Source organism: Miniopterus natalensis, chromosome 1 (assembly GCF_054644295.1).
Source record: "Miniopterus natalensis isolate mMinNat1 chromosome 1, mMinNat1.hap1, whole genome shotgun sequence".
NCBI lineage: Eukaryota > Metazoa > Chordata > Mammalia > Chiroptera > Miniopteridae > Miniopterus > Miniopterus natalensis.
Window position 1 is genome coordinate 163,992,335 of NC_142081.1, and position 27,007 is coordinate 164,019,341.

The following is a 27,007-nucleotide window of genomic DNA, read 5'->3' on the forward strand; positions in this document are numbered from 1 at the left end:
AAGCTAATTTGATTCTATTTTTATCCTGAGAAGCTGGCCGGGCTGCACAGTGTTTCTTTGCTTTAAAGTGTTGGAACTCCTATGTGGCATCTCTGTTTCCCCCTAGCTAGAAACTATATTTTAAACATGAATAATAAAATAATAAGTTTTAACTGTTTTGTGACAGTTATTTAAAGGCTTGATTTTACTAAGGAAGGGGAAGAATGGCTTGGAATTCTGAGGGGGCAGTTTTGAGAATTTTATGATTGCATGATATTTTTTGTGTGAGATTCGTAATTTGTACGAAAAAGTAACACATGAACTTGTTTGTTAATTGATTACTCTTTTTTTTAGGCTAATCCTGGCATTGTCACTTGCCTTGAAAATCATCCTCACAAACTTGAGACAGGACAATTTCTAACATTTCGAGAAATTAATGGAATGACAGGCTTAAATGGATCTACACAACAAATAACTGGTAAGTTGATGTGTTTTATTAATTGATTTATACTTATTCATTCTGCACATTTATAGTTCGGACACTATACTCAGTGTTGAGAACAGAGCATCAACTCAGACAGACGTGATCCAGTTCTTGGCCTTGAAACACTCAGTCTACGTGAGGAGATATTAACATTAAGTAATGATGGTATAACAGGTGTTCTGGGAACTCTAAAATTAGCAGGGAGACCCTGGCCAGGCAGGTCAGTTGGTTAGTTTCATCCAGAAACACCAAGGTTGCAGGTTTGATCCCCAGTCAGGGCGCATACAAGAAACCACCAATGAATGCATAAATAAGTGGAACGACAAATCAGTGTTTCTTTCTCTCTCTCTCTCAAAATAATATATATATTTTTAATGTCTTTATAAATTTAGCAAGGAAACCTACCCAATTATGGTGCCACAGTAGTACAGACAAGGTTTCTTGATTAAAATTTGAAGATTGCATTGGCTTAGGAAGGTGGTGAAAGATTATTGTATGCAGAGACAAACAGTAAGAGGCAAGACAGAATTCAAGGAACTGAAACATATGCTATGGTAGGGCTGGCAGTGGGAGTTGAAGATAGCAAGAATCTAAGACATTTAGGAGAAAACTTTATATATCGTGTATTTCAGGTGAGTGAAGGTTCCAGCATGGGCGACTTACTCACTTAGGGAATACAAGACAGGGAACAGGTTTTGGAGAACAGATAATGAGTACTGTTTAGGCTTCTAGAGTGAGGTGGAAATACATGTTTTTGTTCAGTTGCTTGGAATGAAGAAATGAATGGATGTTACTATAGACAAGTTTGTGGGTTTGTTGGCAAGAAATAGAAGACATCTGTTTTTTCAGTGGACAAAGATGAGATCATTTCCTGGTGGAGAGTAGAAGTACCAAGACCAGAGAGTTGAGAATGTACATTTTAAAAAATAGGATTGTCAGGCATCATTTAGGGCCTATTTGAAGTTGAAGATAATGAATTTATAGCAGTGTTAGTCTGCATAGTTTGCTATTTTCCTGCAGCCATGTCTAAGAGCTAAAGACATTGCTAGACATCCTATAGGGAGCAAGTTTGTACCTGTTTAGCTGAGAGTGATTCAGTTTTATCTTTAGAGCATTTTAAAGTATAATTATGTGATTAGTGTATAGACTAGTAAGTGGATTACTTTTTCTTTCTTTCAATGACTACAGAATGGATCCTTAGGAAAAATTAGTCCCTGTTACAAACTTTATAGAAAAACAACTTTGGATCTGAACTTAAGCACCTTTAGTAACAAAACTATTGGATTTTTTTCCCAGTCTACCTCTAAATATGTAAACTACAGGTTCACATCATTGGTATTAAAGAATTTGTATCTGTTTTTGCAAATAATGATTCAACTGATCATTTAGGATTATCATTTATTATTTTGGGGTCCAAGCCATGGTGGATTATGATGATGGATCAAACTCTTGAGAATACATATAAAAGGAGGAGCCATTGAATATCAAGGAATGAAAAGAAACAAAACCCGCATTTTGTCCCCAAAATTTTTAGGGCAGAGATGAAATATTTAAATAGAGTGACTGTTTATGAAACTTTTTAAATAACATTTATTGGTATTTACTCATCCAAGGTAATTTTCTGTTATTTGAAAAACTTTTTAAAATATTTTGTTTATTTAAAATTTTTTTTATTTATTTCAGAGAGAGGAAGGGAGAGGGAGACATGTATATATGTTTAAATAGAGTTTAAAATAAGTATTATTTCAAGCCTCCTCCCCTTTCCAGAGGTACAGCCACTAAGTTTGATATTTACTCTGCTGATCTTTTTCTCGTTACTTAATATATGAGGCTTGTGGGGAGAAAGAGCTTACTGTGTGTTTCACTGAATTTTTTAATAAGAAAATTGTTCAAAAACGATAAAAGTGCCGTGCTTGAAGTGAAAACTTTTCTGCCTACCTGTGGCTCCCAATCAGTTCTCATCCATTTACTGGTTCTTAGTTTATTGTATGTTCTTCCAGGTGTTTCTTATACTTTTCTACATGCAATGTATCATATTGTGCATTTACCCTTTGCCTTTTTACTAAACAAAATAGCTACATGATCTTTTCACATCAGTAATTGCAGAACATTCTTTTTGTTTTTTTCCTTTAAATTTTCTTTCATGGCTGCATTGTATTTCATGCTATGAATGAATTGTATCAGAGTATAATTTTAATTTGCATTTTAAATATTATGAATGAGATTAAGTAGACACTTAAGTTTTAGTGCTATTTCCTCTTTAATGTTAATCACCTATCCTTTGCCCTTTTTCCTATCGAGCTGTTGATTATTTAACCATTCTTTGGAACTCCTAATATATAAGGCATAGTTGCTGGGTGTTTTGTTTTTTTTAATATAAATTAACAAATATTTTTCCTGGTTTGGCATTTGACTTTGCTTGTGATTGGTTTTTACTGTGTGCATATAATATGGAATTTAAAAATTTTTATTTTATGATTTTTATTTTGAGTCATAATTAGAAAAGTCTTCCTCACTGAAAAGTTTTAAAGAAATTTTTCTCCCGTGCTTCTATCTTAATATATGTTTGGCATCATCTTTGACATTTAAAACATTTACTCATTTGGAATAGATACTTTCCCAGATGGCATTTTTCCCCAAAGATTTATTAAATAATCTTATCGTTTCCTTATCACCTTCCTTAATTGTATACCTTATGAGTTTATTTCTGAATTCTCTAATTTATTCTGTTTGTCTGCCTGTCTGTTCTTGAGCCATTGCCATAGTTTATTAATTATTATGTGTAATTACTACTAATTATTGAGGCTTTATAAAATATTTAAATATCTAATAACTACCTGTCATTATTATTTTTCCCTTTGAGTTTTCTTGACTATTTTTAAATACTTAAATTCACATTGGAAAACTAATTTGTCTAGCTCTCCACACTTCCTCCCACCCCTAACCCCCTATCTCCCACCAAAAAAAAATGGATTTTTACTGGGATCGTCTTAATTTTGTAAATTAGGGGAAATTAAAATCTTGATGATAATTCTTCACACTTCAGCACCTCTATCAGTAAATAATGGTTTTCTTTTTTTTCTTTTAGTGTTATCACCATTTTCTTTTAGCATTGGTGATACTACAGGACTGGAACCTTATTTACATGGAGGCATAGCTGTCCTAGTTAAGACTCCTAAAACATTTTACTTTGTAAGTATTTTTTTTTTTTTCCTGCTTAAAAAAATTTCTTTCTCTACAGAAGAAGAATGGCAGAAGGGGAGGGGGGACTATTAAAATGAATAGTCAGTTAATCAAACAGTAAATAATTTAAAGCCTGAACAGATTTTATTTTTTTTAATTTGCACCCACTTTGAGGAAAATGGTATCAATCTAAGAAACTGGTAACAGATTTACAGCTAGAAAACCATATGCATATAATTCAGTTCCTCAAAGGCACTACACTTTTGTGAATCATCAAAGTCAGTCATACTTAGTTACTTTATAAAACAAAAGATGAAACAGTATATTTTTGAAAGATTTAACAAGCATTGAAACAATGTATATTTTATTCATTTATTTACATTTTTAAAGAAAAATTTTTCTAAAATTTAATATTTTAAATTTCAAGAAACAGTGTATATGTTAGAAAAATAAAGTAATTCCTATCATCTGGAATTGAAAGGATCTGAATAGACAAAATGTAGAGGCTACTTGTATTGAGAAACTGAGAAATCTCTTGCTGCTTAATCTTTAGCCCACTTCTCAGTATAATACATCTTTTTTTTGCAAGTTTTCAAGGTTTTTAACTTGATTGCCTTTTCTTTCCAGAATTATTAACAACTATCGTCCTCTACAAGACTTTGTTCAAGCCAAAGTTAGAATAAAATAACAGATTAAAATAACTACCATTAGTCAAATCTGCCCCTGCCTTACTTCCTCTTGCTCCTTTCCCCAATTTTTAATTAGATAGTTTATGCTTCAGGTGGGTGGTTTGGGGGTTTTGTTTCCTGGGGGGGGTTTTGTTTGTGTTATTGGTTGGTTGGTTTTCTTGATTTTTACGTGTCCTTAGCTCCACACAGAAAATTTTAACTGAGTTCTCTAGACTTGTCAGGCATAACAAGTCATGATAACTTGATATCAGAAAAAACATGGTAGCTTTTCAATTAAAACAATAGATTTTTTTTTCAATTATAGAGATTTTTTTACCATATCTTTCCAGATTTATTTATGTGGTTCAGGTTGTCTAATTGCATTTAACATAAAAAAAAAAAAGTGTGGTAATAAGACCAGGGTAACAGGAGTAGCCCAGGCTTCTGGTCAAGATTGGCAGCGTGGCAACATTCTTGTGGAATGTAGATTTTTAATACCAAAGCATTATGCGTCATACTTAATTGATTTGCACCTAGTAACTCAGTCAGTGTTGCTCAATGGATCGGTGAATAAGTTATTCTTAATACTACTTAAAAAAACACCAAAAACACAAACTTAGTAACCCAACCTTATTTATTTCAGACTTTTAGACTTTTTGGAAAGATCATTGCTTTTAATGCTCGGTATATTTTGTCAAGTGATCTTTCACTTGCAGTGGAGTAATTGTTTTGTTTTGTTTCTATTAGGAATCATTGGAGAAGCAGATAAAACACCCAAAGTGCCTTATTGCGGATTTTAGCAAACCTGAGGTAAATAAACACTTCAGAGGTTTTAAAAGAGGCAACAGAGTGGGGGATTGGGATTAGTAAGAGATTATAAAGTTAAAATGGAGTAACCATGTATATCTTTCTGTAAGATTTTCTTGATAAAGGTGGTTTCACATATGTAAAGTGGATTCCCAAGGATTAAAAACAAATTTATGTCATGGAAAAATGTTAGAGTAATAGGAAAAAGTTTTGTAATGATACGCTAGCTTTGATAGTTAAAAGACAATTTCAATAACTAATGCAAAGGTGATCTTATTAAAAGATTTTCTGAACTATGTTGAGTTTCATATAATAACTCATTTTCCCCAGAAAATCTTGGAAGCATTTGTTCTGTTTTTTCAAACCACTGGATATAATTTTGTAGCAGTGAATGTATTTGTCATAAGGAAAGAATTATATTAACAGTTTCCAAATATATAAATGTTGATAAGGGAAAAAAATGATCATGTACAAATGTTCTGTTGCTGTTGTTTAATTGCTATTACTCTTAAGTTTCATATAGATAACCTAGTAAAAACTAGTCATACCACCCGGGATTGAGACTTAGATCTATTGCTTAAATATTCTTTACTGCCTTGAAGTCAAGACACTTAACTTCTCTAAGATTCAGCTTCCTCTTCTGTTAAATAGAGATCATAATAATATTAAGCTAATTCATTTATTGTAATGATCAGGTTAAATAATGTTTTAAAAGCACTAGCACAGTGCCTGGCGCATATAACATTGATCAACTTTTAATGTTCTAAATAGGCACCTTTAGAGATTCACACAGCTATGCTTGCCTTGGACCAGTTTCAGGAGAACTACAGTCGCAAGCCAAATATTGGGTAACATTCTTTGTTTAAAATAACTTTTCTTTATTCTAAAAACAGTATTTCAGAAATTATAGATTAAAAAATTTTTAAAGTAACTAAGCCTTTAATAATTGCAATACCAGTAGATACTTCAACTATATAAACATTTTTATGACTTCTTGGTCTGTTTTCTTTTGGGAACAGTGAGATTAATTTATAAAATTGGAATTAAATAAGAATTTTCCCATTCTGAATTCTTCAAAAGCTATATAACCTTTTAATAAAGTCTGAGATTAATTGAATTATGAATCCACTTTGTAAATTTTTTACCATCTAGCCTATTAAATCAGAAGTACTGTCACAAAGTGTTTTTTCCTTATAAATTTAAAACTAAATCTTATTTATATACTGTCCTTAGGTGAGCATGATTTTGAAGTAATGTTTTTATAAGCCAGTGTTTAAGTCAGTAAAGCACTTGTGCTCCTACCTGTTAGCAAATTCCACATTTTTAAGACATATTTCTTAAAGTTTAGATTTGAACATGACCTATTGTTTATAACAATTGTGAAAATTAAATTTGGGTACTTTGTTTTGAATCCTAGATGCCAAAAAGATTCAGAAGAGCTGTTGAAACTAGCAATATCTATAAGTGAAACCTTGGAAGAGAAGGTGAATATTCAAAGTTATGGCTGTCAAAAAATGTGTAACGTATCCAGCTGTGCTACTTACTGATTCTGACAATAAACAAGTTACTTGACTTCTTTCTGCTTTAATTTCTAAATCTATAAAATGTGATTAACCTGTCTCAGAGGTTGTTGTGAACATTACATAATTTAATTTTGTAAAATACTTAGAACAGTATGTGGCATATAGTAATTAGAATTTGCCACTGCTGCTCTATTTTTAGTGTCAGTATCTTCTCTTCTGATTGATTTGGTTTGTCAACTAAGTATATGTAACCCACTATATAAAGTCATTTACTTTCCTATGTATAAATCGTCTCTTTTATAAATTATATATTCATATCTCTTAATTGCATTTTGCATGTCATGTGTGGACATAACACCTAGAAAATGAACTTTTTCATGTTATGGTACCACAGCCTGCTGGCCAACAGTGTCATTTTAGCAGATGTAAATAGAGCAATGTTTGTGCAATTATTTGAAAATTGTGTTGTCTTGTTCTTATTTTATAAAAATGAGGGAGAAATGAAAGTTTTAACATTAGTAAGAATATCTCATATATTATGTAATTAAAACAAGAAAATAATAAATATACTGAAAACTATCACTAGTCATAAGTGAAACACCTTTTATTGCATATATAGTGGTTAGAAAAATGTATGATTTTACTCATATGTGGGATATAAAATAAAAAGCAACAATTAAACAAACATAAACAAACACAAAAACAGACTCCTACATACAGACAACAGAAAAGTAGGTTACCAGAGTGGAGGGGACCGGGGCGGGGTGAAGAGCATAAAGGGGATCAAATCCAAGGTGATGGATGGGAGAGGCTAGGCTTCAGGTGGTGCGCACACAATAGAGTATACACACGTCATGTTATAAAGTTGTACACCTGAAGTTTGTGTAGTGTTATTAACCAACGCTAACCAAATAAATTTAATTTTAAAATACAATAAAATAGCCAAAGTATAAAGTTAAAAAGAAAATATGAAAGCTAGAAATAGATTGTTGAAGTCTGATTAAAAGGAAGGATGTGATTAGGAATTTATCATGTTTATTGAGATAAAACTTAAAGTAAATTCCACCCATTTTAGGTGTACAGTTAGTTATACAAAATTCTGTATATAATTAATTCAGCTGTACACAATGAATTCAGTGTCCAGTCACTATTTTCTTCCATTGATTATTTCAGTTCTTTTGTTAGTAGCATTCTATTTTGATTACTCTTGCTTTATAGTAAATCTTAAAATCAATTTTGGACTCTAGTATATTTCTCAGAAAGAGACCAGAGTAACAATATTCCCTCAGTTCTTACATGTTTTAATTTTTTTCTATAACTTTCATACTTGAAAAAAAACTTACTAAGAAACTTATTTTTAGAAACATCTCAGTTTTTAAGTATGATAATGAGAACTTTGTGCTGATTAGCTCTTAGAGTAGTATGCAAAAGTGCCACTCTGCTCAATTTGTTTCTAAACTGCTTTATTTTTAACAATGTCTTGCTTTTCACACTTTTACTTTTTTTTAGTTTACCACTTAGAGCACAAACTAATAGCAACTTACCATTTTTATGGGTCATTTTATTTTTATTTACATTTATCTATGTTCAAGGATTTTCCATCGTTTTCATTAGAACCTTTTTTTAAAATTCAGGTTGTTTCTAAATATTGACAGACATCAGAGAACTGTTATTTAACAAAAACTATAAATCTTACCTATTTCAGTTAACTCTAAATGGTGCTCTTGTGTAACATAAAGAGTCAAAAAGCAAAAATAACAGGTATTGATAAAGAGAAATAATGCTTAGGAAACTAACATGCAACTGGGTCTTTTATTGTTAGATTAGAACTTCTTTAGGACTTAAAAACTATTTAGTAGAGAAACTGAGTGACTTTTTTTGAAATTAAGCTATAAAAATTCTCACATTGTCATTAAAATTTTGAGTGTACTATGTGAATATTGTTAATATTATTGTCTTTCATGGCTTATATTTCAGCCTGACATAAATGCTGACACTGTACGTTGGCTCTCGAGGACTGCTCAAGGCTTTTTACCCCCACTTGCTGCCGCAGTAGGAGGTGTTGCCAGCCAAGAAGTATTGAAAGCTGTGACAGGAAAGTTTTCTCCTTTGTGCCAGTGGGTTAGTTCTGTATTTTAATATTATCTTATATTTAAGAATTAATTACCCATCTATATAATGAATCTCTGTTTTGAATTTTAAAATTAATGTATTATAAAAACAACCTTGCCCTAGCTGGTTTGGCTCAGTGGTTAGAGTGTTGACCTAGTCGAAGGGTCCCAAGTTCGATTTTGGCCAAGGGCACATACCTTGGTTGTAGACTTCGTCCCCCGCCCCGGTCAGGGCATGTGTAGGAAGCAGCCAGTTGATGTATCTCTTTCACATTGATGTTTCTTTCTCTCTCCCTCCCGCTCTCTGAAAAGCCATGGGGAAAGTATCCTTTGGGGAGGATTTTTTTAAATAAATAAATAAATAGATAAGAATAAACACAACCTTAAAATATTTTTTGATGCATGAGAGAGATATAATATGCCATCCAAAATTTAATTCTATGATTGAAACTGATACAATCATATATTGAGGTTATTGGACTGTAACCCAGTGTTGCATTCTAGGAAGTATTTTCCTCATTTGTGAGAATGAGGGAATTAATTTTCTATCCTTATACTTAGTCTCCTATGTTATTACCTTAGCATTCATGGGCTCTCAGGATTCTGGAATCTTTGGCATCATGAGTCTTCAGATTCCTTTTCTAGGTGCAAGCTTTTAAAGGTAGAAAACAAGGGAATGGTAGATTTGAGAACTAGATAGGGTAAGAACACAAGATGAAATTTTTTTTAAAAAAACTCATTTCTGTTACCAGAAGTAGTAATTGGCAGATGGTGTCACAGGATACTCTTCAGGCCTTTACTTTTTGAAACACTTAAAACATTGTGACTATAACACATATCACCTTTTATGTTTTAAGAAGTATCCACATAATGCTATTTTTATTAAGATTTTTTTTTTTTTTTTTTTAGAGAAGAAGGGGGAGAGAGAGAAAAACATCTCTGTGATGATACATCCATCAAGCTGCCTCCTGCACACCCCCTACTGGGGAATTGAGCCATGTGCCCTGGCCTCAGGAACCCAGTTGGCAACCTTTCAGTGCACAGGACGGTGCCCAACCAACTGAGCTACACCGCCCAGGGCTGCACAATGCTATTTTTTTCTTTATTAATTAATCTTTTTAAAAAAAATACATCTTTATTGATTTCAGAGAGAGGAAGGGAGAGGGAGAGAGAGAAACATCAGTGATGAGAGAGTTGTCATTGATTGACTGCCACTTGCACGCCCCCCACTGAGGATCGAGCCTGCAACCCAGGCATGTACCCTGACTGGGAATCAAACCTCGATCTCCTAGATCCTAGGTTGATTCTCAACCACTGAGCCATGCCCGGCTTTATTGTTGAAAGTATTATAGATATCACCCTTTTCCCCCCCAATGATCTCCTCTACCCCTCATCTGCACCCGCTTCCCCCACCACCGGCCCTCGGCACATCATGATCTGTGTCCATGGGTTATGTATACATGCATGTAAGTTCTTTGATTAATCTCTCCCCACCCCCACCTTCCCACTGAGATTCATCAGTCTGTTCCATGCTTCTGTATCTGTGGATCTATTTTGTTCCTCAGTCTATTTTGTTTATTAGATTCCACATATGAGTGGGATCAGGTAAAACTGGAATCAGGAAGAATCGGAAAACCTAAATAGGCCAGTAACAACAGATGAAATTGAAGCAGTAATAAAGATCCCAGCAAACAAAGGCCCTGGTCCCGACGGCTTCACAGGAGAGCTTTCTAATTCTTTAAGTTGTAGGGTTCGATAGTTTACTAAAAATTTTTCTTGCTCTTTGAGGTAGGCCCGTAGTGCTGTGAACTTCCCTCTTAGTACTCCTTTCGCTGTGTCCCATAGATGTTGGGTGATTGTGTGTTCATTTTCATTTGTTTCCAGGAAGTTTTTGATTTCTTTTTGGATCTTATTGGTAACCCATTCATTGTTTAATAACATATCTTATTTAGCCTCCATGTGTTTGAATGTTTTTGAGTGTTTTTACTGTAGTTGATTTCTAACTTTGTGCCCTTGTGATCTGAGATACTTGATATGATTTCAGTCTTCTTGAACTTGTAGAGACTTGTTTTGTGTCATAACATGTGGTCTATCTTAGAGCATGACCCATGTGTACTTGAGAGGAATGTATATTCTTCAGCTTTGGGGTGAAATGTTCTGTAAGTATTAATTAAATCCCTCTGATCTAATGTGCCATTTAGAGTCACTGTTTTTCAGTTGACTTTTTGTTTGGAAGATCTATCCAGTGAAGTCAGTGGGGTGTTAAAGTCCACAACTATGACTGTATTGCTGTTGATCTCTCCCTTAAAGTCCTTAAGGTTATTATTGATAGGTCCTTATTTATTGCCATTTTAAATCTTTATGCCTATGTTTCTCTATTATTATTATTACAACATGTCCTTAACATTTCCTGCAATGCTGGTTCAGTGTTGATAGACTCCTTTAGCCTCTTTTTGTCTGGGAAGCTCTTTATTTCACCCTCTATTTTGAATGATAGCCATGCTGGATAGAGTAGTCTTGATTTCAGATACTTGTTTTGTATTACCTTGAATACTTCATGCCATTCTCTTCTGGCCTGTAGAGTTTCTGATGAGAAGTCAGCTGACAACCTTATGGGAGCTCCTTTGTAGGTAACAGATTGCTTTTCTCTTGCTGCCTTTAATATTCTCTGTCTTGAATTTTTGGCATTTTAATTATGATGTGTCTGGGCTTCTTTGGATTCTTCTTGCTTGGGACTCTCTGTGCCTCCTGAACTTGTGTGGCTTTTTCCTTCACCAGGTTAGGGAAGTTTTCTGCCATTATTTCTTCAGACAGGTTCTCTAACCCTTACTTACTTTTGACCTCCTTTGGCACTCCTATGATGCAAATATTGTTACGTTTCATGTTGTCCCACAGCTCCGTTAAACTGTCCTCCTGTTTTTTAATTGTTTTTTCATTTTGGTTTTCTGATTGAGTGATTTTTTTCTACCCTGTCTTCTAATTCACTGATCCAATCCTCAGCTTCCCCTAATCTGCTGTTCATTCCTTCCAATGTTTTTTGTTTCCACTATGTCATTCTTAATTTCCTTTATAGTTTCTGGGTTTTTTTTCATGTTGTTGAACATCTTTATGATCAGTATTCTGAACTCTATATCTGATAGATTGCTTATCTCCATTTCATTTAGCTGTTCTTCTTGAGAATTCTTTTGTTCTTTCATTTGGGGCTTGTTTTTTTGTCTCCCCATTTTGGCTGCCTGTTTGGATTTGTATCTGCTAGGAGTTCCAGTCTTTTGGATGGTCTCTGGTGCAGGCCAGTGTTAAACGCTGTTTGTGACTGGCCTTGAGAACCCTGTTTGAGGTTTTCCATACTTCATAGCTTCTGGTTTCCTCTGCTGGGGCTGGGTGTGCTTGGACAAGACCAAGATGTGCACCGAGGTCTGCTTTTTCAAGCCCTGGGTCCAGAAGTAAATCAGGCAAAGACTCATAGCACTCTGAGGTCTGCCTCTGCCTGCAGTCTGATTAATCTGATTTTCTGAATGAGCCTCAGGCTGTAGAAACTCCTCTGGGTAGGGCAAGAGGTTTTCCAGCAAGGTGGGGCAATTGCTTCCCATTTAGGCAAAAGCTGCTTGGAAGGTAAATGTCTGCCTGTGAAAGATGTCCTCTACAGTATGGGGGAATGGCCCAGTACAGGAATCCAGAGGGGTGCCTTTTGAGCTCTATCTCCAGAGCCCACAACCCTAGATTCTCCTCACAGCTCCAGTCCACTCTGCCCTCCCTCTGCTGGAGCCCAAGGTGAGTGGCTGCACACAAAACCTTGTGTATTAGCTCTTTCAGAGGGTGCCTGCAGTTCCAGTCATCTCGCAGACAGAAACCCAGCTGCTTTTCACAGCCAGATGTTATGTGGGCACCTTTCTCAGTTCTGGTGCTCTTGGCTGGGGAGCCCAGCCTGAGGTTTAAGCCCAGAGTCGTCAGTGGGAACCCCCCACAGCTGAGATATCCGTCCGGACCTTCAACTGCTGCCTGTGGGGGCCCAGCTAGCTCTCTCACCTTCGTACTTCCTACAAGTCTCTGTGATCTCCACTTCTCATCCTTGGTTATGACGGTGCTCTCCAGCTAGTCTTCAGTTGTAGTTGATTATTCAGAGTGGTTTTTCTGTATTTTAGTTGTAATTCCAGTTTGGTCCCAGAACAGTGTCAGTGTAGCTTTCACTCAGTCCTCCGCCATCTTTAATCTCCTGCACAGTGCTATTTTGTTGCTGAATTATTTGATTTATTTTAACACAGTACAAGTTCATTTGAAAAAGTCTGGATTAAATAGCTGTTAACATGGGAAATATTAATTATGTTAATAATATACTGTGTTATAAGTAAGTAGTAACCATTTGGTCATGTTCAAATTTAGCCACATTAAGTAACTTAAATGAAAACGGGAGTGAAACTTAGTTCTTTTTTTCATTAACTTTAACTAATTCTGCTTAGTATTTTTTAAAGTGCTGAAATTGTGGCTTCCTAGGTCATTTCCTCTATAGTGAATGTAATTATAAGTGACATATAGTATACCCAAGCTGGAAAATAAATATAGACTAGGCATTTTCTTATCAAAGAGTAATCAAATTACTATGGGGGGCACAAAAAATAATTTTCCTCTTACCTTCCAAGTTCTTTTAGCTGAGTTATTAATCAAATTAACATGAGATTCATTAACAGGAAAAAAATGTCCAAAATTCATTAAGTATGTACGTGCGGGGTGCCATAAGAGTATGAGACCCCAAAGAGGCATTGGGCAGTTGAGACTTATATGCCATCTGGACAAAGGAGAGGGAGACAGGAGCCTGGGATTTCAAAGGGAAAGCAGGCAGTGTATAGATAGATGAGAAAGATCAAACATGTGGTAAACAAATTCTTGCTAGGAGACAGGAAGTTCACCAAACAGGCTTTCCTACATTTCTACCTTTCTGCCACATTTAGTTTATGTTGCTAAGGTAATGCTTCCTGCCTTTCAGCAGGTTTTTCTATCTCAATTCCTTTAGGCAGATCAAGGGAGAGAGGGTCAAAGGTTCTTTCTGAGTCTTTTGTGTCCTAATAACCAACTTAAAGTCAGTATTTCAAAGAGTATATTTTGTGGTCACAAAACTGGTCCCCTTCATTAGTTATTCAGATATACCTAAAATTAAATAGTGCTTCCAGAGTTTTTATGTAGCTATATAAAATAGATTTGGAGGTGAAGTATCCTTTTGTTTGTTAAAAAAATATCTTCAAGATGGCTAAATTACACAAATCAAATTATATCTTTTAACAAATCCTGCAAGTTTAATCATTGTTTTGATGAAAGAATACAGGAGTGTGTATTGTATTAAAAATTGTTATTTTAATCTATTATTTTATTCTAAAATGATATTTTATCCTTATTTTCCTTAATTATTAAATAACTACAGAAGAAAACTAATTTTTCTATTAATTTAAGTTTTATACATAGTAAGTTATATTTTTATCTTCTACTTTAAGTTATACATTGAAGCAGCAGATATTGTCGAGTTCCTAAGCAAACCTGAACGTGAAGATTTTCTCCCACGGTAAAACTGTAATTTCTGTTGCTTTTTTCTTAGTTGTATATTTGTAAGAGGCAATTAGTTTAAAAGAGTTTTTGTTTAAACATGCAGTTTATTTAAATTAAATGTCTTTTCTGAAGCCTAGCTCATTTACTTCCGCAGTTGTTTCTTCCCTATTTAGAGGTGACATGTCATAATAATGCCATATGTCTTTACCACTTTATAAATAATGAATATAAACTTTTAAATTATATATATTTTGATAATGGTTAACATTCAAAATACCATTCTGATGAACAGGTACTATCTGCAACTTTTATTTGTATCGGTCATTCACCTTTTTGAGTCACAGATCTCTGAGAATCTGATAAAAGTTTATGGATTCATTCTCCCCAAAATATACATATCCCAAAATTTCTGCCTTTAATTTAAAGTACATTAAATTTGTGTTAACAATGAAACTAGTCTTAATAATGTTTTAAATGTCTTTATTTTTTTGGTATGTTCTTTTCTTCAGAGGAGATAGATATGATGCCTTACGAGCCTGCATTGGAAACACTTTGTGTCAGAAGTTACAAAATTTGAGTATCTTCTTAGTAAGTATGATAATGATGAAAAGAGATAGTATATGCAAACTGCTATTGTATATCATCAAGTTAATTTGTTAAAGCAGATTTGAGTCTAAATAAGTACAGTTTCTAACATAGTAGACATTCGGTAAATCTTTAGAACATAGTTTATAAACTATGGTTGGCAGACCAAATCCATCTTCCTGTGTGTTGATGAAGTTTGTTTGAGACACAGCCAAGCCCATTCATTTATTTATGTTTTGTCTAGGATTTCTTTTATACTATGATAGTAGTTTGAGTGGTTGTAACAGAGACCATATAGCCTGCAAAACTGAAAATATTTTCTGTCAGGCCCTTAACAGAAAAAGTTTGCCAACCCCTGATCTAATGAATTAATATATCTAAAATGAAAATATGAGCATGATAGTTTTGAACATTACATAATTTTCTAGAAATACATTAATATTCGTTGGGGTGTTTTTTCTGTCATTTTTTTCTTTTCTCACGAGATGAAGAAATATGGAGGTGGATTCTGTCTTTCTTAAATATCCAAGGAATCTTTTTTAAATTAAAATGTTGCTCTGATGTTTTGTGCTGTTTGTTTTTAGCTTAGATAGAAAAATGAGCTCACTTTTTGTTTGGAATTTTAAAATGTTTTCTGTTTAAAGGAAAGGTAAATATTGTGCTTTTTCTTACTTGGTTTATACTTTTTTTGTGTGTAACTGAGACAGTTAATAATGGCATTGTAAACCAATTAAATACTTTAAAATGAATCAAAATGTCCAAATTATTTTTAAAAGTGTATATTTATTACAGGTTAGCATTTGATGAAATTACGATGAAATTGCTCTTTATTAAGGAGAATCTCTGATATATTTTTCTGCTCCATAGGTAGGATGTGGAGCCATAGGCTGTGAAATGTTAAAAAATTTTGCTTTACTTGGTGTTGGCACAAGCAAAGAGAAGGGAATGGTAAGATAAAAATTCTTAAGAGTTAAAAGTTTATACATATTTCTGTTGGTGTCTGTTTTTGAACTACATAGATCTGAAATATTGGCTTTTGATCATTAAGCTAGAAATTGGAAGATTTTACTCCAATTGGATTGGATTCTACTCTGGCCACTTGTCAAAAGACCCTGTGGCAAATTAATTCTTTGCTCCTAAATTTCTTTCTCTAATACTGTGCAGGTGATATTTATACCTACTTCATAATGTTATTGTTAAGATCAAATGTGAAAGGGCTTTGCAAATTCTAAAGCGCATTAATAGTTACTATTTTATTAGATACCACTTGTTCATTATTAAGTAAATCTTTAAAATGGGAGAAGCTAACATTAGAAAGTTGAAGACTATTCAGATATAATTTCAGTTAGTGATTATCCAAAGAAGAGGGAATAATGTAAACATGGTATACAGTTTAAATTTTTAAGACTATCAGTGTGAATTAATTGGGAAGCCAAAAAGAGACAGGTGTGTTCAAGTAAATCAGAGGCAAACATGAAAAGAGAGATTACCTAATAGGCTTCTCATCAACAAGAAATGCACACCTATAAGATAGGGAAGCAGATCTTCACAGTGCAAAGGCAAATTACTATCAACCCAGATTTCTATACCTGGCTTATCTTTCAAGACAAGTAAAGGTACATGGCAAGTAAAATGGTGAAAATTTACCACTCATTGGTTCTCGCTGAAAGAGTTATTAGATAACATGAGCAGTGCATGAAGCAAGGGTAAGTACAGGCATTTGTCAACATTCTTGGATTGATTTTTAAAACGTTTAATTAAAATACTGTCTGATTTGGAAGTGGGATTGTTAAAAATAAGTAAAATGTTCATTGATAACATGGAAAGTAGACAGGAGACTTTAGATATCCTCTAATTGATCAGGAGCAAGATATTTTAATTAACTTTAGATAAGTCACATATGCATGTTAAAATTTTTAATATAACCACATAAAAATAGATGTTTAACTTGTTTGACATGTTTCTTTGCTAAACATTAATTATAATTAAGTGTAGGTATAAAAAGAATAGTAATGGTAATCATTTTGGAGTACTTGTATTCATATAACTTTTACCAGGCAAAATAATTTAGAATAACTGTAGGAGTTGTTTTAGTCATCGTGAGCAAAGAGTAGATTTACGCTTATTTGTCATATAATTTCACCGTTTTCTTGATACTAGGTTACAGTCACGGATCCTGACTTGATAGAAAAATCCAACTTGAACAGACAGTTCTTGTTTCGCCCTCATCACATACAGGTACCTGCGCTCTCAGGTTTACTCATCTGCATGTTAGCAGACAGGAGAGCTGTCTCTTAATACATGGAAAAGGGCGCTTGACAGGGACAGCGTGTTCTTTATTAAAACCTCAAATTATCAAATAATGGGAATGATTAGTGACAAAAATTTATTTTTTAATGTAAAAATGGGTTTTGCATTGATTTTTGGATATTAAAAGCTGAGTTGGGAATTGTGGGCAGTATTTTTTTTCTTCCCATTTTGTAATTACCAAAATATGTCTGCATATTGAATTTTAGAAAATAAGTATGTATATAGAAACCGGCTCTCTCATTTGAAGTGTTCACGTGCAGCACTTACAATTTTATGATCTTCTGATCTTGTTTGACTAGCATCCTTTTTTATTGTAAAATAATGTTTGTTTTCAGTCTTTTTCATAGAGAGCAAAATATTTAAGTCAGGGAAAAAAACAGTTTAGTCAGTCAAGCAAATTTGTTCTTACTTTAGAAATGGTTTTTCACTTTATTTTTTAACAACTCATATAATCATAGTTAACTAAGCTTTAGAATGTCATAAACAGAAAATTAACTCAAGTAGGTGGCATATTTAACCTAATTGCCTCACCTATCCAAATATAAAGAATTAAGTAACAGGTTCTCTCATGAACTAAAATGTATGTCACAAAATTAATTAACTGTGCATTTAACTTATAGAAGAACTTGGCCTATTTATTCTTATTTTACTGACTTTTAACAAAGTTTCTGCTTTGTATGTATACTAACAGCACTGAGAAGTAAAAACATGAGTGGAACAGTGAGAAGAGACAGGAATACCATCAAAACTAGATGCATTTAGAGAATATTATTTATTTCTCAGATTTCTAACAACCATTCAACTGTAACTCACTAAATCTTAGGGACCAAGCTATTCAAACATAATAGTCTATAGATATTTAGCGTCAGAGCCAGTACTTCCAAATGAACTTTGATGACACTTCAAATAATACTAATGATCTTTAAGAAATGAGTGAATTATATTTAGGGTACTCTTTTTTTAATAAAACTCAAACATATGTAATAATATTTTTATTTTATTTTATTCCCCATGTGTTAGATTATCATACCTGTGAGAGTTTATTTTATGCAGTTTGAATTTCTGATATTTTTCTAAATGTATTCTCTTTTTTTTCTGGGCACTTAGCTGATACAAACCTCATAACTAGGAAGAACAATGTTTTTTCAGTTGGACTTTTAACTAGTTGTTTTTTTGGGGTTTGTTTTTTAAATTGATTTGAGAGAGAAACATCAATGTGTTGTTACACTTATTTATGCATTCATTGGTTGATTCATGTATGTGTCCTGAACGAGGGTCCAACCCAGAGCATTGGCGTGTTGGGACAATGCCCTAACCAACTCAGCTACCCGGCCAGAGCCTAACTAATTTAAGAACTCTAGAGCAGTTAGCTATAAAAGAGAAGTTGTTTAGATTTCTATTAATAATGTGTAAATTATTTAGACTAATATGAACTATTAAATGTAATATGACTGCAATGAATGCAATGTCGACAAACTAAAAAATGGAAATTGATCTCATTACTCTCACCGCATATATATTTTCCAGAGTGACAAGAATGTGTAAGTTCAGTCATAGTCTGTCTTTTCTGTTTAACATTTATTTCTTCTGTTTTTGTTATTTGTGTAGAAACCTAAAAGTTATACTGCTGCTGATGCAACCCTGAAAATAAATCCTCAAGTAAAGATAGATGCACACTTGAACAAAGTATGTCCAGCCACTGAGGCTATTTACAATGATGAGTTCTACAATAAACAAGATATAATTATTACAGCATTAGATAATGTGGAAGCCAGGAGATACGTAGACAGGTATGTAACTGAAATTTAGATTTTTATTTTATTTTTTTTTAATGTTTTTACTGATTTTAGAGAGAGGGGAGAGAGAGAAAGAGAGAGGTCAGTGTGAGTGAGAAACATCAATGGGCTGCCTCCTGCACTCCCCTACTGGGGAAAAGGGAGAAATGATGAATGTATTGTTTGGTGGTAGTGTTTGTTTCCTAAAATATTGTAGTCAAGAAGTCACCAGTGTATGAAGTCGTCAGTAGAAAGTGGTAGGGTTTCCTCTGCTTACATTGTTATTGCTCACTTTTATGTTGCTTGTTTCCTATTGTCTTTTCAAATAGCCGTTGTGTAGCAAATCTACTGCCCCTCCTGGATTCTGGAACAATGGGCACTAAGGGACACACTGAAGTTATTGTACCTCGTTTGACCGAATCTTACAATAGTCATGTAAGTGAACAATTTTTTTAAAGTAATGTCTCTTTATATCATAATTTTTTTGTCTTCATCAGTCCAAAAATTTGATTTAGTTTTTCTAATCCTATTTTCATCTGCCAGTGATGTTTATACATATGTGTATGTACAATTTTAAGAACATAGCTGAACTGATTTTTGTAAATCATAAACATTTTGATTTAGGGCTTTCTGGAGTCTATTTTTTGTTTATTATTTATTTCTCAGATTTCTAACAACCATTCAGCTGTAACTCACTAAATCTTAGGGACCAAGCTAAATATATATGTTTTTTCTATAGATGATATATAGATATAACTTTTTTAAACCCCCACAAATAATCTTAAGATACTGATGAAGTTGGATACCACTTACCTAAGAAATAATTATAGGCCTTAGGATTTAAAGAAAGACCAACCCAAGTCATAAAATAGAACTATATTTTTTTACAAGTGTAAATATAAATATCCCTTTATTTAATGAAAATGTTTAGTAAAATTTCAAATTTTTTCCAAAATTTGTTTTCCCATTTACTCTCATGAAATCAGAAGTTTACATAATAAAAACATTATAGTAGACAAATTGATAAGTTTAATTTGAAAGAAATTAGATGAAGGAAATCATGATATGTTGGGTGTCATATGGGAAATTTTTCAAAGTAGAGAATATTATAAAATTCCGAAAGTTCCCTTGATTCTCTCGTTCTACATCTTTCCCAGACTTTCTCCTGTATTCTCTGACTTCATACTCAAAATGAGAATTTAATACTCTATAGCTTACCTCTTTTGGCTTATGTTTCATGGTATTTCAGAGATGAACAAACTAAAATATAAACCTACAAGTAAAAAGAGACAAAGTGAGTTATTTTACATTGGGTAAACCAATAAGCATAGTCCAAATATACCCTATATAGGATGGATTTTTTTCAGTGGTTCCTGTTTTACATGAGACAGCATATGCTTTTGCCATTTACTTTACACACTTTCTACTAAAAACTGTACGAAGCATCAAGGACACATTCATGCTCCCCAGTTTTTTCCTCCATGGAGAACTCATGGTATGCTGAGCACTATACCATATTGGGGATTCTTGAATTACTTTTCATAATAGGGAGTGGTATAAAGCTTTAAATGTATCCTTGATTCCTGGAAGGGAAAAATTAGTTATATATGGTTATCTGCCATGAGTACTACATGGTGCCAAATGAGTGCAGAGATAAAAGTGATAATAGAATTCATGTTTGTTGTTACATTGCTATTGACAAGTAGATTAAGTGTCAAAAGAATAACTTGCCTTGTTAGTGCCCAGAAGAGAGAAGATATAAAAATGTTGGATTTCTTTTATTTTTGAACTTTATTTTTTTAATGGTCTTAAAACATTCAAGTAAATTCAATAAAAAATTGCCATTTCTTCTCTTAACTGTCTATTGTCACATTTTATAAATTAGCGGGACCCCCCAGAAGAGGAAATACCTTTTTGTACTCTAAAATCCTTTCCAGCTGCTATCGAACATACTATACAGTGGGCAAGAGATAAGGTAAGGAAGGTGTTTTTTTTAAGGAATTTTTATTTTTGTATAAGAAAAGATATTTCCAACTTTCAATTAGACTCTTTTTGTAACTTTTTTCCCTCTTTTCCATAATAGTTTGAAAGTTCCTTTTCCCACAAGCCTTCGTTATTTAACAAATTTTGGCAAGCGTATTCATCTGCAGAAGAAGTCTTACAGGTAAAAATCAATATGTTTTAATAGAAACAACACTGTGTGTAATCTTATTTTCAAGTTCCCTGCAAATGGTTTATTTTACCTCCTTAAAAAGGTATTAAAGAGATTATTATTGTTTGTAGTAGGTAACTAAGGAATGTTAAAGTTAGCAGGTCACAAATGACCTTTTTTAGTTTCTTTCTTTTTAGTTTGGTTCAACTATATGGAGTTGCCAATATTTGACCATGTTTGACCCACAAAACATCAGTTCATATGGTTCAACCTAAAAAGCATGTTACAATAATGCTAGGAGAGCTACAAATAATAAAATGGCGTGTTAAGCTCTTTGAGTTCTAATGAAACTTTCACAATTGGACAGTAATATCTTAGACTTATTACTCTGATGGTGAGGGCACTTCAAAGATGTTTTCTTATGTTCCTTTAATTCTATATACTAAATGCTAGCTTTTTTAGTATGAAACATTATTCTTGTTACTTCTTTTAGTCAGAACATAATATAGTACTAATAGCTAGCAAGACATGAGAATACTTGGGAGACAAGAAACTTTAGAGTTAAAATTTCATGTGCTATTTTTTTCTGTTTCCCCTCCAAAAAGAGAAAAAAGAAAAGAAAGGCAGTGGCGAGGAGCAGGAGGTGGCACTTTAATACTTCCGGGGGTGGGGGGAGCTGAGAGATTAATTGGAAATGCATTTGTTTTATTTTCTCTCATTCTAGAAGCTACAAACTGGACACAGTTTAGAAGGCTCCTTTCAAGTTATTAAGTTACTTAGCAGAAGACCTAGAAATTGGGCCCAATGTGTAGAATTAGCAAGATTAAAGTTTGAAAAATATTTTAACCATAAGGTAAGTATGCATTATAAAACATTAAGAAAAGGTCTCTCCTTGGCTTATTTAATTACTACCAAATTAATTTCATTGACTGAAATGTCTACTCTTTCTTTCGGGAAGCTTTTCAGAAATAAGAAGTAAATTAGGTGAGAACAGATGCTGGGCACACACCTAATTTCCCTTTGAATGTTACTGATTAAACTTCACTCATTGGCTCGTTAGTTATACATTTAATTGATCCTTTCCATTTGCAAAATTGGGTTTTAGTAGCAATTCCTTCGGGAGTATAAGAAATACATTTCATTAGTAGTCTAAAAGTAGTTTGTTTTTCAGAGTAAAGCAAGAGGCTGAAAAAATAGACATCCAATCATAAATTTTGTTGCAATTTTGCCTCCCCCATCCTATCTGATAATCATATTTTATGTCTGTTTCCTCATTTGTAAAATGGGGGTAATAAATTGATACCTAGTTCATAGGGCAGTGATGCGGCTCAAATGAGTTAATACAAGTAAAGTGTTTAGAACAGAATCTGACCCATAAACACTAACATTAGCTGTTATTCTTACCTCTGGCAACAGTGGCTAGAATGTGTCCTGCACTCTCGTTGAGTCTCCTCCTCTCTTTAGGTTTTTTTTACCTATTGGACTATAAATTAAGTTCATCTTTTTAAAATTTTGATTACACTAATCCCTGTTTTTCCATTTCTTCTTGGCCCCGCTGCTTGGAAAAAGTGGTCTCCACTCACCATTGCAAAGTCCTCATCCAGTAAATGTCTGTTTCCCATCGCTGTTCAAGTTACTCTTACCCTGGTTATCAGTGCCCTCTCGTTTCTAGCTTGCAAGACCTATTTTTATTCCCTGCCTTTTGTAGGTTTTTTAAAAACTTTTTTATTATGGAAAAATTGAGAAATATAGAAAAAATAGTGTAATGAACTCCCATGTAGTCCTCATGTATCTGTTACTAAGGTTGAACAGTTATCAACTCATAGATAATCTTGTTTTCATCTATAACGCCGCCCAACATACCCTTCCCCGGATGGTTTTGAAGCAAATCTCAAACATATTTTAAAATACAAAATAATATATATTTTACTGGTTTAATTTTTTGTTTTAATGATTAGCTCTTTGAAAGTCACAGAATAAATGTAATCTATGCCACTATTTCTGTAAAAAGGGATGAAATAATCTATATTTTTGTTTGCTGTAAATGCTGTTACCCTGAAAATAAAAAGCCAAATTGAGAGACAATAAGCATTTAGATGATATCCAAAAGAATAACTATTTAGGAAGCACTGATTGAGGCAGAAACTAGAATAGTTTTTTTATTAGGAGGTGAAGGCCAGGGGTATTCATGAGAAGGAGAAGGGGCAAGATTACATGAATAGAAGGGAAAGTTTTTTGTGGGTCTTAGTACTCTAAAGAAGGAATTTCTGTAGATGCAGATACCGCCATAGCGTTACCAATTCTAAAGAATGTCTTTTTAATTTTCAGTTTAGTGGTCATAATGCTTCCTTGTTAGCTTTGCAAACAGTTGTTTGGAATACAGTGCTGCCTTAGGCCCAGTCCAGTGGTAATTTTGCCCAATTTTATTATTCCAGAGGTTTGAGGGTTAAGACCTGCGAGTCAGTTTCTCTGGGATGGCCACTCAGACTCCATTTTGAAATGGCTTTGTGTACATTATTATTTATTTATTTTAAATATATCTTTATTGATTTCAGAGACAAGAAGGGAAAGGAGGAGAGAGTGACATCAGTGATGAGAGAGTCGTCATTGATCGGCTGCCTCCTGCACGTCCCCTAATGGGGATCGAGCCTGCAGCCCAGGCATGTGCCCTGACCAGGAATTGAACTGCAATCTCCTGGACCCTAGGTCAATGCTCAATTGCTGAGCCATGCCCGACAGGGCTGTTTTAAGTGTTGATTTTAAAATAACAATAGAGCTTATTCCAGGTATTGGGCTGGGGTAGGGCAGCGTGGAGGGGGCAGTGACAGAATCTAGAATGGACAGATGGAGTACAAGAGTAGCTGGGAGACTTCACTGTGTATCTTTGTGCATTTTAATTTTTTTTTTAACTTCATTTTTTTTTTCTTTAGGCTCTTCAGCTTCTTTATTGTTTCCCTTTGGATACTCGATTAAAAGATGGCAGTAAGTATAACTCAGTGTTGAGAAGAAAGTTTAATGTAACTTACTACTGGCTGCCTCCATTTAAAATAATATTTATATCTTTTCTTAGGTTTGTTTTGGCAGTCACCAAAGAGGCCTCCTTGTCCAATAAAATTTGATTTCAATGAACCTTTGTAAGTATTTCTATCCAGTTTTATATGTATTTTTATTGTAAATCTTTAACTTTGTATAGGTTTATCTTACTGGGAGAAAATTTCAGACTCTTTAATGTTAAACATAGGCTGTCCAGTCAAGCCAGTCACAACCCTTTCCTCACAATCTATTTATTTACTCTCTTTGGTAAATAACCTCATTATTTTTATCTTTTCTAAAGTGAAACTGAAGGGTCACCTCTTTGACTTTATACATAAAGTTAAGTGACAGCAGATGTTTTCTATTTAATGAAGCTAGTGTATAAGAAACTTAAGTTATTTGTGGGTAAAAATGATTACTACTAAATTCCTCCCTAAATAATCTCAAATTAATTTTCAAAGAGTTGGTCTTTGAGTGAATACCTGTATACCTATCCATATGAGATATATACTTTATTTATACACTCACATCTACATACATATACACACACACACACATATCTATGTATAAACAAACAGTTGTAAGCTTTCCTTTATGCTTAGTTTTTCATTTGGTGCTTATTTTAGGCTTCTACTCACCTAATCCTGACTGCTTCTCCTATCAAACTTACCTTTCTTTGTTTTTAAACAAACTCATTTGCTTAGTTTAAACCTGATACACACTTTATAAAACCAAATGTGTAATTTTTTTATGAATTAAAATGAATTTTCTTTCCCTAGTCTAATTTTTCTTTTTCCGGCCACTTATATCCCCAAAGTAATAATTGATCACTACCTAAATATCAGTGCTTATGAGGATAAACATCTGATGATTTCTCTCTATAGCTTCTGCAATGCTTAGGTCTAAGTTAGGCAGAACTTCACTGCCTAACTTAAAAAAAAAAAATCCTGTAACAAAAATTCTGTGGTTATTTTTCTTCAGGATCTTAAAAGGCTGTCGTTTCTAATGAATTAAACATCTTATTTGAAACTGTGTATTCACATTTTGTTTTATATTTTTAATTTCAAAAGGCACTTCAGTTTCCTCCTTAATGCTGCAAAATTATATGCTGCAATCTATTGCATTCCATTTACAGAAGAGGTAAGATATTCTTCAAGCCTTAGCAAATGATACAAAGCCAAGCTAGAATTAAATGACTTACCAGCTATTTGCATCGTCAAAAGGTGTTTATATATTATGAGAATTGTTCTTTGATACAAGCTTTTTATTATGTTGTATTGTTGCCCATTCTAACATAGCAAAAGCTAAATCGCATTGCAGCCTTACTAAGTAAAAGAAAGTTAATTTTTCTTCCTGAGTTTAAGTAGTGAAACAGATATTTATAAAAGCAATCTTAACTTTAAAACATTTATAACCTATTAACTTCGATTGTAGTTACTCTGAAAACCCAAAGGGAACTATTTTTTTTAGCAAATTTAAAATATTCCTTAAAGATTCTCATTGTTAACATTTATTTGGCTTACTTTATGATACTTTCTTATATGCTTTTCAGGAAATTTGCAAATGCCACCTCATATTGACTTAACGCTTATCATATCTATTCTCTTAGGCATTATCTTTATTGACTAAAGGATCTAACACGGTTTTATTTGAGAGGCAGATTTGCATTAGTGAATGTTTCCCCACAAATGCATATTAGAACTAAATAAATTGTTATACTTTTATGTAGGCTGAATGGGGAAATATGAACCAGATTCATAATTAATACTGGCTATTTTAGATCCAGACCCAAATGGATCTAGCTATTTAGGATCCAGATAAAAATGTCTGTTGTAGATTAATCCTTTTTAGAATTAATATATAATAAGATATACCGTACATGTCCCATAAAAATAGTGGCATTCAGTCTAGTATTCTTTTTGTAAAAAGAGTTGTAGTTTTGTGATGTGCCATAGGTGACCTCAAAAGTTTTTCTCAGTTTTTCCTAAGCAGCTTCTTAGTAGTAAATACTGATCTGATAACCTTAAATTTACCTAAGTTCATCTTGAACCATTTAAATATTTTCCTATTTCCAAAGGTATGAATTCCATTTACTTACTTATTTATTCATTGAGTATAACTTTATGCAGGGAGCATTTTGAAACAATGAAGAGATAGTCCCGGATCTTAAAGCACTCAGTTTGATAACAGCCAGTCATAAAACTACCTTTATAAAAATTTGTGGAAAGAACTGATTTCAGGTTTTTTGACAAATAAGTAGTTTTTCACATGTACCACTTTCCCCCTAGACTTTATGGTTGATACTTCTATAGAAATTAAGGTAAATATCATAAATGGATGTAGTCTGAATAGTCAAATGATAAATTGAGTATTTTTGTGTGAAAAAGGATTTTTTATAGGATGTTTTTAGCTTCAAATTCAGAATTAAAAGAATAAGTTTGTTGATAAAATTACTTTTTAAAACAACAGGACATATCAGCAGATGCCCTCTTGAATATTCTTTCCGAAGTAAAGATTCAGGAATTCAAACCTTCCAGTAAGGTATGTTTAAAAATCCTTTTATTTAGCAAATAGTTACTGAACTTCTATGTGTGTCAAATCCCATTTTAAACCTGGAGAATCCTTCAGTGAAAGAACAAAGCAAAATCCTTGCTCTTGTGGAAGTTATATTCTAGTGGGCCAGAGGTGGTCTAAAAAAAGGGGGAGGCAATAATTATATAATATTGCAAAGCAGGCATTGGTGCTAAGAACTAAAAATAAAACAGGAAAAGAAACAAAGCATGATGGACCTGGTGACACTGCATATGGAATAAAAGGGGTAAGGCTCTCTTACAAGGTAAATTTGAGCTGAAGCCTGAAGGA

General features: G+C 33.3%; 1 protein-coding gene across 1 annotated transcript in view; it reads left to right on the forward strand.

Annotated features, from left to right (window-relative positions):
* Positions 1–27,007, forward strand: part of UBA6 (ubiquitin like modifier activating enzyme 6) — a 68,468-nt gene that overhangs the window by 28,085 nt on the left and 13,376 nt on the right. Inside the window, exons 9-27 of the mRNA XM_087827156.1 lie at positions 334–457; positions 3,552–3,655; positions 5,062–5,124; positions 5,893–5,969; positions 6,539–6,605; positions 8,622–8,765; positions 14,239–14,306; positions 14,800–14,878; positions 15,743–15,823; positions 17,036–17,113; positions 18,794–18,975; positions 19,290–19,395; positions 20,846–20,935; positions 21,044–21,124; positions 21,837–21,965; positions 24,043–24,094; positions 24,183–24,246; positions 25,216–25,285; positions 26,615–26,686. Of these exons, the coding sequence (XP_087683282.1) occupies positions 334–457; positions 3,552–3,655; positions 5,062–5,124; positions 5,893–5,969; positions 6,539–6,605; positions 8,622–8,765; positions 14,239–14,306; positions 14,800–14,878; positions 15,743–15,823; positions 17,036–17,113; positions 18,794–18,975; positions 19,290–19,395; positions 20,846–20,935; positions 21,044–21,124; positions 21,837–21,965; positions 24,043–24,094; positions 24,183–24,246; positions 25,216–25,285; positions 26,615–26,686 (1,731 nt within the window). The remainder of the gene's footprint in view (positions 1–333; positions 458–3,551; positions 3,656–5,061; positions 5,125–5,892; positions 5,970–6,538; positions 6,606–8,621; positions 8,766–14,238; positions 14,307–14,799; positions 14,879–15,742; positions 15,824–17,035; positions 17,114–18,793; positions 18,976–19,289; positions 19,396–20,845; positions 20,936–21,043; positions 21,125–21,836; positions 21,966–24,042; positions 24,095–24,182; positions 24,247–25,215; positions 25,286–26,614; positions 26,687–27,007) is intronic.